The 12,129-nt window shown below is 49.2% G+C and overlaps 1 protein-coding gene across 5 annotated transcripts in view; it reads right to left on the bottom strand.

Moving 5' to 3' along the window:
• Positions 1-180: 180 nt before the first annotated feature.
• DNAI3 (dynein axonemal intermediate chain 3) overlaps positions 181-12,129 on the bottom strand; it is a 75,324-nt gene continuing 63,375 nt past the window's right edge. For 4 of the 5 annotated variants that reach the window (XM_045292208.1, XM_045292209.1, XM_045292207.1 and 1 more), the window contains 5 exons: positions 9,865-9,995; positions 7,531-7,735; positions 6,089-6,180; positions 4,061-4,186; positions 181-384 (listed from right to left, as the gene is read on the bottom strand). In XM_045292208.1, the coding sequence (XP_045148143.1) occupies positions 244-384; positions 4,061-4,186; positions 6,089-6,180; positions 7,531-7,735; positions 9,865-9,995 (695 nt within the window). In that variant the 3' untranslated portion in view covers positions 181-243. Of the gene's footprint in view, positions 385-4,060; positions 4,187-6,088; positions 6,181-7,190; positions 7,376-7,530; positions 7,736-9,864; positions 9,996-12,129 lie in introns of those variants that run through there. The other variant, XM_045292210.1, reaches the window with a different exon arrangement.

Here is a 12,129-nt window from a genome sequence, read left to right on the forward strand (position 1 = left end):
TTCAGTCTACTATAATACCCAGCACCAAAAAAATTGAAACAGATCTTAATGTTACAATTCAAAAGTTTTAATATCAATGAAAGCCTATAGTTTAATTTTTACCTATACCTATTTACTTCTAGTTTGCCAGTTCCAAAAGGAGGAGGAGGAGGAGGAGGAAGGGGAGAAGGAGGAGGGGGGGGGAGGAGGAGGAAGAGGGGGAGGAGGAAGAAGGCTCCCCCAATCCCCCTGCAGAATGATTTCCTACATATTAATGTAGGACATCTGCTCTGAGGCTCTCAATAGCCCCAGGTTGATGAGGGTGGCCTTTTCCAGTTCCAAATAGCTTTCGAAGTCCAGCTTCAATTCGGCCTCTATTTGTTCTTTTGATTTCTGGTATGTTTTCTGGGGGAGAAAACGCAAGACACAGCTATAACTCCAGGACAGAACAACGGAAATGATCACAGGCCGACGAGAGGGGCCCGCGCTGCTGTTTTTGGCCGGAGCTCCCGGGAGGACCGGGGCACCCCTCTGGCTGCAGGCCCAGCGGACCTGTGTGCTCGGATCCTGTCCGTCGCCCGCAGCCAGCCAGCGTTTGCATAAGGTCGGAAGAGGCGGGGCTCGGGAAAGGGAGGCACCAAGGATGGCTTTCAACTCCTGGCCCAAAGGAGAGGGGAGTGCTCCGGCTGCCGGTGTGCGAGGGCCGGGCTGCACGCTGACAGGGCAGCGGGAGCAGGGAACAGCTATGCCATCCAAGAGTCCGGGGCTGGTGCAAACAGCCGAACGCTTACTACAGAATTAAAGTTGATGTCTTGAACTACCCCCCTCCCCTCCCCCTCCCAGTGGAATCTCAGAAGACAAGCTGACTACTCAGAAGACTACCCCCACGGCATAGCTCTCCTCTGCAGTGAGGCCACCGCACCTCGTTTGGTTTTACTTGAGCAGACCACCTGCCCGCCCGGCTTCCTCCACTGGTGCGGGCGGGCCCGCCTGGCTGCGGGTGAGGGTTCCTGCAGGGGTGGACAAACTGGGACTCTGGGGGATTCATGTCCTGATCTGTGTCTGCCCCGTCAGTGTTGTCCTCACTGCGTCTCTGGCTTCATGCCTTTGAATCCGCTGTCTTGCTGCCGCAAGCCCTGTTGCTTTTAGGTATTAGGAATGGAGGCTTTCTGATGCTCAGCAAGCCTCTTGCAAGAGGCCACTGCTCATCCTGGCCCAGCCACACCTTTCTCTGGCTCTGGTCCTTCCAAAAAGCTCCTGACAAGTCTGATGTACTGGGACAAAGGGAGTGGCCCTTTGACACCTGGCTTTCAAAATTAAAAACGAAAAACAAACCGCTTCTAGTTGTCTTTCCTGTAACTCTTGCCTCCCTTATGTTGCCTGGAGGCTGGGGGACTGACTAGAGGATAGAAAATTCTTTTGAACTCCACGTCCTCTTTGAAATTCTTTATAGATGGTGTAGCTTGTGGGATTATGCGACAACAACTACTTTCCCCACCCTTGGGTCTTCAGCTGAAATTCCAGTGAGGGAAATTCCCATTCCATATGCTGTTTAGAGTTGGAATTACCATTACCCTTTAAGGAATGAGTTTTATCAGTCTTGATGTTTGCCCAGAGGCAGGTGTGTGGTTTCCCTGGATCTTTTGGTTGAAGTGTGCAACCCAATGCCTGGGACTGGGGAGCGCTCCGAACATCTAGCCTTGAAGGACCCATATGTGGTCTCCCTCTGCCCCCTGTGGTACCCCTTAACAGTGAACACTTACTAGCATTAGCTCAGTGCCAACTACTCTCACAGGGACCCATGGGGGTCCAGGCTTCCATCTTCAGGGACCCACGGGTGTCCAGGCTGCCGTCTTTCTGGAAGCAGACCAGGAGGCCACCCGACATGGAGCCTCGGACGTGTTCACACTACCAGTCTTCCTGTTAGCAGCCGTAACTGTGGTCACACCACTCGTACTGGCCAAATCTGAACAACTGTCACCCTCACAGCATCCTCTGAGGATGCTGCAGTCCTGTCCCCGAGCCGGGCCTCTGAGGAAACATTTCTCGCTACACTCGTTGCTTGTCCTTCACAGCAGAGTCGAGTAGAGGAGCCCCTTCAGCTCATCCGTAGATCCAAGTTTTAACAAGTGTAGCTCTGCTTAGAAGAGGGAGGCTACCCAGTCACATGGAAATGAAGTTACTAAAAGGAAAATTTCGGACCCAAGAAAATGTGATACGGTATTATGCTATTGGGAGGGATGGTCAAAGGCCTTTCATAGGCAAATTAATTTGGGGTTATCTACAATTCTACTTGTTCCCACGGCCAGAGCTCGTCTGGCGTTGTCAGCCTGATATTGAAGGACTCAGACTAATGGTGGAGGAGGAGCCTGGTGGTGTCCTGGGTCTGAGCTGGGCTGCCAGCCGCCGGACCAGCAGTGTGACAGCCCCAGTGCCCCTCAGGGAAAGCGGAGGCTTTCTGCTCCCATAAAGATGCACCGCCCACGAGGGCAGTCCCACCCTGTGCGATAGGCTTGCTATCAGTCGGAATTGACTCGATGGCAATGAGTTTGGTATCTTTTCTGTGGATAATTGCTGGAGTCAGGGAAGGATGGCATATTATCCCTTACAACAGAATTTCAACCAAAGTTTATGAGTGTGCAAAAGAACGAACCAAGCCCGGCTGGTGTGGAGCAGGAGAAGACAAACGAGCGCTGCCTAGTCAGCATTCTTTTACCCTGTGCCATCACGAGACAGTTCTGTGGAAACGAGGCCGCTGCCTTGATGACACCAAGGAGCATCTCTCTATCAAGGTCAATGCTGGCTGGCCCAGCACAGACAGGTCTTTTCACATGAGGCTGCTTTCATTGAGAACCCCCTTCCTGAATGCTGGAGGATGCCAGAGACTTGGCTATAAGGAAACCAGAGATAGGATCCAACTATCCCAGTGAGAGAATAAAACTGCTGGAGAAGAAAGCGCCAGGGAGGGAATGAGCAACAGATCCAGATAAACAAAAGGGAGAGAAGTCGAAATATGGACTGGTGAAAGGAGGGAAGAATTCAGAGTGTTTACAGGCCCCAAATTCCAGGTAATTCAGGGGAGGGCGATGGTGACAGTTCCTACCAAAGAGAAAGAGACTGAGAAGCAGGGCAGGGGAGCATCAGGGCATCAGGTTTCTTTGACGGAGCATCTGAGATTGTTGTGTGCCATTGCGTGGATCCGACTTACAACCACGGTCTAGGTCACTGTAGAGCTGCCTCTTAGCGTTTCATAGGCTGAAAGCCTGATGGCAGCAGACCCCCAGGCCCTTCCGCCTTCACAGCTTCTGGCATTTTCCAACCACCAAGCTTTTGCTTGGCAGTTGGGCGCTTGAGCATTGTGCCATCAGTGCTCCGAGTTTCAGAGAGATGTATCCTATACAAATTCACCCCTCTCTCAAATTTCAGAGAGCCAGGATACTCTGTTACAGGAAAGCTCACACATTTAGCTGCCATTTGATGGAAATCTGTCCGTGTAGGTAACTCTAGAGAAGGTACTCAAACCGCTGCCGTGGAGTGATTCTTACCCAGAGCACCCCCACAGGGCAGAGAGAACAGCCTGGCTGGGTTTCCAAGGTCAGAAGTCTTTCAGGAGCAGAAAGCCTCATCTTTCCCGCCATGGAGCGCCTGGTGAGTTTGAAGTGCTGACCTTGTAACTCGCAGTTGAACAGAGAACAGAAGCTCAGCAAGGATCAGAGCCTTGCTCCAGATCTGATAGCTGGTCAGTGGGGATTTGAGCCCACCTGTCTTGACTCTCTAGTCCATTCTTTTTTGTACTATCTAGTTGAATACATCATTCACCGGATATTAAAATAAGAAAGCATTCAAATGTGTCATCATTGACTCTATACTAAAGGGTTCGAATTCCGGACACGGAATTGCCTGAAGCCTGTAGGTGACCTCTTGGCAGGTCTTACAAGCGTGGGCTGGGACAGCGAGGGACAATGCCCTCTCAGCTCTCAGGAGCCGGAGGGAAGGCAATGAAAAGACACTACTTCCCTTGACAACCAAACACACAACCCTTGGCCTTAGAAAGCAACTTGCATTTCTGAATTTAACTGACCGTTTTCTTCTTCTCCTCCATGTCCAGGTCCAATTCCATCTTTTCCTGCTCGCGGATTTTCTTGCGCTGCTCCCTGTATTCCAGGTGCTTGACTTCCCGTTCAAAGTAGTGGCTGACACTCGTTACCTGTCCGGAACAAAGGCCCTGGTGAGCCCCCTGTCTCTTAGCAAGCTGGCCTGGGATTCCTGCTGCTTGTGGGTGGAGTCCTTGTTTGGGGATAGCTGTCGTCTTTGGAGGGAGTGTCATTGGGAAATGGTTCACTTTGCATCGTCTGCCTCAGCCTGGGAGAGTTTGCCTTTGCAGATCTGTGGCTGCCAGTGTGGCTTCCCAATCCCCTCCCCTCGCTCGCTCAGTATCTGCGGGGATATCTGACTGTTTCTTGACAATGCTGGGCAAGCAAGAAAGCCTCCAAAGTTGTCACTGCTCTGAAATTTACTCCAAAGTGTAATTGTGAGGGCAAACAGGCCCTGGACTCCGCGTGCTTTGTCACAGCTGTTCAACAAACATGTTCTGAGCACATAGCCTACGCCCTGGGAAAACCAGGATATGTTCCAGGAGAAAGCCCAATTTTTACCCTCAGAAATGTTTGCTGGTAGTTTTTGAATATAAGCATGGTACTGATGTTGAGGCTGTCATACAGCCTCAGGTATTGGGGAGGGGCAGGATTCATGGGCCCAGGTCTCCACTGTCCGCAGATTGTGCAGGCTTCTGTGTGAAGGTGCCCTGGAGGCTGCCATCTGTGAGGTTGGTGGTTCAAACACACCCTCTCATTCTCGGGAGAAAGACACTGTCCTGTCGGCTTCCTTGGCAGCCCCAGGAGGTCACGCTGATGCTAAGGGACTTGAGAGCCATGCATTTTTGTTTTTGTTTGTTTGTTCGTTTGGGTGCTAAGGTTTTAGAGCCTGTGATTGGAGTTTTCTAGGAAGAGAGTGGAGTTGGTATCTAGAAGGGAACCAAGAATTGTAACTTTACAGAAAAATGATCAGATTTCTTTCCCCAGTTATTCCTTCTTTTCCTATGCTAGGGGCATTTCCTGTCATCAACGAAACTGTGACAACCCAGATGAGGGTATCAACGTGGACCCCGAGGGACTGGATCCAGAGGGAAAGTTCTGCATCCGTGGAGGGCATCCTGTGTGGGCATGAGGATTAGAAGCAGGCAAGGCAACCGAGAACCTGGGGGAGCAAGCAGTGGAAAGAGACTGCTTTGCCTTCCAGAAACCCTCTGGAAGCTCTGTTGGAACTTGCAACAGATTGCAACCTATATGTTTTAAATGGCCATATATTAAATATACATGTATTTATACAACATAAACATATGATAAAGGGTTGGCAAAAAGTTCATGGGAAAGTGGAATTAAAAGATAGTGGAACTTTTCCCTAAGCTTTTTGCAGCCTCGTCATATAGATTTATTTATATTTCTAGGAGCCCTGGTGGTGTAGTGGTTATGAGCTGAGCTGCATTCCCCGAGGTCAGCAGGTCTCAGAAACTCACAGGGGCAGTTGTACCCGGGCCTACGCAGCGATTCCATGGCAGTGAGTGAGTGTAGGTGATAGATATTTCTACTCATTGACCTTCTTTTAACAACCTTATGATTAAGGTTACAGCGGGGCAGCATGTTGCCTGTAAAGAGGCCCTGCCTGAAGTACCCGCAGTGGAGGAGGTGACCGTTGTGATGGAGAGCTGCATGCAAACTCCACTGAGCCTTCAGGCAAGGGCTGGGTTGAAATAAGGGTTCTATGCTTTGGTCCACCTGCGAATAATCGTTTATGGTTATGAATCTCCAAGTCAGTTCTTTTCTTAGGCCGGCTTCTATTACTTTACTTTACTTCCGTCTCCTATGTATATTTTTCCAGCTTCTAACCACTTAACCCATGACAGGTATATTCACCTATGACCTGGTGATTAACCAGGTGGTCCTTCTGTTTCCAACCAGAGCAGAAATGATGTCATTTCTGAGTACACTTGACAAATATGCCTCGGCAATATCTGGTGAACAAGAATCCTCAAAGACAAAAGCTCACTCACCTCATTGGTGGAAGGGTGACTTAATGACCAAGGAACTTCTAGTATATGCAGTGTCCCATAATAATCAGCTATAGCTACAAACTGCTGCTTAGCTGAAAGATGAAAAAAGCAGGACAACAGTCAGCAAACAGAAACCCAGCTTAGAGGCTCGCCATAAAATGTGTTCTTGCCTCGTGGTCTCTCAGCGGGCCTGCTGTGGTTACAAAATCTTGGCATCATCGTTAGATGATCGTAACAGGCAAAAATGACACGGGAAAGGCAGGTTTTCCCCTAGCTGGCAGAATGAAAGCGGAGGCCACCCAGCCTCTTCAAAGTTCTTTCTTGGCGTCTGTGCTAGAAGTGTGGCCCCCGGGTGGGGCAGACCCTGTCTGTGGTTAGACCCACCGAGGAGAGTGGACATGGACCCAGGGAAACACACGGAAGCCTCGCACAGCAAAGCCATGAAGCACGTTTTACCCCAAACACACAGTAAGTCCCCACGTGACTTTGAAAGGCACAAGAAGACCCTCAGTTTTCCTATCGAAAGAAACGAGTGCATGCTGTGAGCATTTTAAAATGGGCATAAAAGAAATGAGTTTGGGAATTTAAATGTTATATCTCACTGTGTGTTTGTGAAGCGTGTGTGTTGTCACTTGTAGAACATCTGGTTCAATGGCGACAACCTGGGCTGTTAGCCCCTGTGGGCTTGCAGCACAACAGTGGTGTGTGTGTCAAAGATGAGAGACCCTGCCTTGGTGGCACTGATTCCGCAGTAGGGGTCTGAAGACTCAGCTTCCAAACAGACCGTTTCTGGGTGAGAGGTGGAAGAAGACATTGGGGTGCCTTCTTTGTGCCGGGAAAACTGCTCTTCTTGAGAACAGGCAACGGTACTGATCTCCGCCGACAGCAGACGCGGGCGACACAGAAGACTGGGGCGGAGGAAATGACACCTTGAATTCCTGCATGGTTTGCTGTAGGTGACTTTTCCCCCGGTGACTTAGTTTTAAAAGATAGATGTATATCCTCAGAGAATCACCCACATTTGTGAAAACGACTGCCTGCTATCATCCAAAGAGAACCCCCAGAATAATAAAATATTGTAAAATATGAGTCTTCATGACAAGTTAAAAGGAGAAAAAAAACTATTCTGCCTGGAAAAGAAGCTGTAAAGGGTAGCAAAGATTTAGGGGTCAGCCTGGGTGAGCTGGACAAGGTGAGGAGGGGGCTTTCCACTGGGTGCTTCAAAAGCAGCATCTGTTGGATATGCAAAACGTCTTCCAGAAAAGCAAAGCTGGGAGAGAGGCTCAGCTTGTGGCCGAGATTCCAGAGTGAGAGGGAAGGGAGAGAAGGAAAAAGAAAAAGAAAGGGAGGGCGTATTAGAAACTTTCCAGATGAAAGGCAAAGGTTCCCAAGTCACACCCCCACCCCCACCAAAGCCCCCAGCGAGTTAGCTCGCAGCATACCCGAAAAGGCCCAAGGCTTGATGTAGGTGATCATCGTTATGCAGATGTTTTGTGACTGAGCTGGTTCATGGGTTTTCTCCAGAAGGTCCCAGATATCAATGTACCCATCTTCTCGGCCAATATAGAAAACTCCAGGCCGCGTCAGGGACCAGTGCCCCGAGGTATACCTTTTTGGTGTACAGCATGTTTGAAGTAGGGGTCCAATCTTGAGGAAAAAAAAAATTTTTTTAAGGCAAATTCCAAGCTTTTGTTACCCTCTGAGGAGAATTCACATTGCTTTATAGTCCTGAGTCTAAACCGTGTTCTCTAAGCGCTCATCTTTAAGACAGGTGGCTAGGATAAGGTGACCAGACATTCCGCTTTTGGCAGGACAGTCCCAATTTTTAAATTTTTTTCCCCGCATCCCGTGGCGTTTTTTAAAAAGTCTCGATTTTTGGAAAGAATGCACGACAAGCTAGGGTATACGGTTTTCGGCTGCCATGTGGCTATTTCGCCAGGATATGAGTTTTATCAATGGTGTCCCGCTTTACCAATGTTAAAATCTGGTCACCTTAGCTAGGACCATATAAAAGCTAAAATGTGCCCACTCGGGGCCTTACTTTTTAATGATTTTTTTACAAGGGAACTTCAAAAGTGTGTGGGAAAACAACATTAAGAGAGAATGGAATCTTGCCACAAACTTTTGGAAGCCCTCATCATGCCAGCTCTTTCCCGTGTGCTTTTCACACAGATAGGTCTCAATTCTAGCCCCCACCCCACTGCCCCTGCCTCGATAGTGACTTGTTAGAAAAGCCCAAACCTTGGTACTTAGCGGTGGTAGTTCTAATGATTCCACCACTGCTAATGTTCACTGTCATTTCTATGGAGACGGATTGACACTGGATAAGTAAAATTCATAAGGAACTTATCACTGTAGAGTAGACCGTCATTTTGCTGTCAGATGTCTGCTTCCCATGTAAACAGCTCTGGTCGCCAGGAAAAGCAAACCCAAACGGTCAGTTCCAGCTGTGGGCTGCATGTTGAAAATCAACGACAGAGCTAGCAAAAGTCAGTTAAATGACTTCAGAGGGGAGTCTCCATTGGCCGTGACTAGTGCTTGGAAGGGCCACCAAAGCCTCCTGAGAGCATCCTGTCTTCTCTACCCTGGGGCCTTTGCATTCTTGGGCGGTTTTCCAGAGAAAGAGGATCAGAGAGTACTGTCTTCCCATTGTCATGCACCATCTGGCAACCAGGTGCACTTGTTTACTGACTTACACCTGCAGGGACTAAATTTTGGGACGTTGACAGACCTCCAAAACAAGGTTTGTCTTCAATTGACATTTCACCTTTTTTGAAATGAGAAAACCACTCGTACACTTGAGTTTTCCCAAAGTGTTGTCCGTGTAAGCTGTGTTCAACATCACAACCGTTTCTGTGGCATCCCCCACCCCCCCAAGCCGGAAACAAAATGTCAAAGCCACACGCTGTTCTCTTAAATAGACCCTCACATAAAACAAGGTTCAAGTGAAACTGCTTTTATGAAAAAATTCACTGTGACCAGAGAGAACCCTCCCAGGCGACGCCCTGGGTGCACTAACTCGGAGCAAGTTGCTTGATGCAGGGGGGTGGGGGGGGGCATGGGGATGGGTACTATGAAAGCTCCGCCCAGTGGAGCTTTTTTCCGTTTGTTTTTTTTTTTGGAGGGGGGGAGGTACACCCTTGTACATACATCTTTCAGAGTTTGATAATCTTGTCAAATTGTCCACCAAAGGGATGTATCATTTTAAGCTCCCAACAAAATCGGTATTTATCAGTAAACCTAGCATTTTTGTTGTTAGGACTGTTTGTCTATTGAGCGTCTCTGTCCAGATCTAGCCCCTGTCCTAATCCTGGCCGCCAGTCCTGCCACTCACCGCCTCTGGCTCACGTGCGTCTCCGGGTGGGCCATGATCTACCTACTGCCTCTTTCTGACTGTGCCAACATACTTCAGGTGCAGGCCACCCCCCTACCCCCCCCCCAAAAAAAATACCAGACCTAAATTTCTCCATGGATTTACACAGTCATCAGCATCCCAACTTCACAAAGCAAGGTACTGGTCCCGATCTAGATTTCAAGGGAAAGATGATACATTTCCAGAGAACAAGGGACTTGTAAATGCTGCTTCATTCCCTGGGGCGTGAAAAGCAACAGGTGGCTTTCAACAGGTTCACAGTGGTTCTGCTGACGCTCGCCATCTGTTCTAATTTGTCTACACAACCCAAAGGCGTTGTGATGTCAGAACAGTCTGTTGTTCCCTTGTCTTTCTCACTAACAAAGGGCCACCCACCCACTCAAACATTTTCCATGCAACTTACCAGGACACCTTCTTTCCAGAGAGCGACATTCCAGCCTCCAACGGTCAGGACAATGTCCTTGTAAAATGGCGACCTCTGAATCGTGTGGACAGCGCCATCATGGACCGCGTAGAGGTTCACTGGCTTCTTTGCTGTTGGAGTGGAAAAGGCCGTTTCAAGCTCATGAACACGGCGCAGGCTCCCTCCAGCATATGGGCAGGTAGGATTCCAGTGGGCAGGGTGCTGAATGCATGAAGCTCACCCAGGAGTCAGTGGGGTGAGTGGCACCATCAAGGAATGGCGCCTCTTGTCCTTTTGGTGAAAAGTCCAGGGGACCTCCATAAGGACCACATTCTGGTCTGGTCAGGTTCTTCAGGCTCTTACTCATGTCTCCATTCATTCTGACAATATCTGGGTGACCAGTCCACCCACCCCCCACCCCCTGCCCAACAACTATACAATGGTTGACTAATAAACAGGATCCTGCCCTCGTGGATCTGGGTCTGGTGGGATCATAGTCAATAAATAACCCCCAAACACACAACCAGAATTGTGAAAAGTGTTGTGAAGGAAAAAACAAAACAACAACAAACCACAACACTAGAAGAACAACAAAATCCAAAAAACCCAACTCACTGCCCTTGAGTCCATTGTGACCCATAGCAACCGTGCTGTCCAGGGTAGAACTGTCTCCTGGGGGACAGTTCCCAGACCGCAACCCTTTTAGGAAACAGAAAGTCTCATCTTTCTCTCAAAGATCAGATGGTGGATTTGAACTGCTGACCTTGCAGTTAGCAGTCCTACTTGTAACCCACTAAGGCTCCTGGGGGAACAACAAGAGAACTTCTTTTAGACAGGAAGGCCAGACAGGCCTCTCTGAAGATGAAGCTGCATAGGCTTCGGTAGCAGCAGCAGAGTTTTAGATTCTATTCTAACTGCAATGTATTTAATGACCCTTTTAGGCCTGGAGGTGAGACAGGGTGATGGATTTTCCCAGGAGTCCCAGCCTGTTGAGAGGAGAATGGATGGATTTGCAGGGGAGAGCCTATGAGGAGGGGAGGCCGACTCAGCAGTCCCAGTGAGAGATGATGGTGCCTTAGATGAAGTGCAGTGGGAAGAGTGGGGGCCAAGAAATATTTGGGAGCTAGCACTGACAGGACTGGGAGGCTGCTTGACGGGAAGGGATCAAGACATCGTCAATGCAGCCTGGTTTCTGACAAGAGCAATGGGCTCAATGGCGGTTTCCCTTAACTGCTGCTGGCATTACGAGAGAAGGAACAGGGAAGAGCCAGTAGTCTGCTTTGTCTCTGCCCCAGGCCTCGGGGATCTCTTAGCCCTGCTGTTGCTTGGGTTTCTTCCTGCCTCGAGCCAAGACATGCTGAGGAGCTGAATGCTGCCCCCAAGCCCAGCCCACGAGCACAGGCCTAGGGAGGGTCACAGACATATCCTCCTGTTGAGATTAAACCACAGGGACTGCTTGCTTTATACTGAAACCACAGACTTACTCTGTATCCTGTCACATTGAATAAGTGTGTGAGGCTCAGACTCCTCTTTCTCCCTCCACACCGAATGGATCACGAAACACCAAAAGTGCTACTGAATCTTGCGAGAAGCTTACACAAACAAACAAACAGTTTAAATGTGCCTCTTCTGGATTAAGAAGAAGAAGAAGAAAGAGAGTGCTTACCCTCTTATCAAAGCCATAATCTCGAAAAGAACACTGAAGACCTACGAGGGGGCTTTAAAATTTTTGTGGGAAAAATGGAATTAAAAGAGAGTGGAATCTTGACACAAATGTTTGGAAGCCTCTTTGCACTTCCAAGGCCATCCGTGAAATGATGTGGAAGAGTCCTGGCAAGACCCTGGGGCCCTGGGCACCCGCTGCTTAAGTCCTGCTGGTGCGCACCTTCCCCAGGTCCTGCCGCAGACCCCAGCTCACCCGCTGAGCACTGTGGCGCATGCGTGTGGAAGTGCTCTGAGAACAGCAGGGATGCCAGTGGAGCCGTGTCCACGCCAATCAAGCTGTACCCCCAAATAACACTCATAGACAAAGGAACACATATACATGAAAAGGTGGTCACTAGGGAAATACAAATCAAAACGATATTAAAATACTACGGCATCCCTGCTCCAATGGCACTCTTTCTCTGTAATATATATATTCGAGAATAAGCTGACCCGGATATCAGCCGAGGCACCTAATTTTACCACAAAAACTGCATTAAAAATGTGCTGGCCCTATAGGACCAGTGGTGTGAGTGGCAAAACAGGGAGGGTAAAGGGAGA

The sequence above is a fragment of the Echinops telfairi genome, unplaced genomic scaffold (assembly GCF_000313985.2).
Source record: "Echinops telfairi isolate 266 unplaced genomic scaffold, ASM31398v2 ScPeMD7_443;HRSCAF=831, whole genome shotgun sequence".
Taxonomy (NCBI): domain Eukaryota; kingdom Metazoa; phylum Chordata; class Mammalia; order Afrosoricida; family Tenrecidae; genus Echinops; species Echinops telfairi.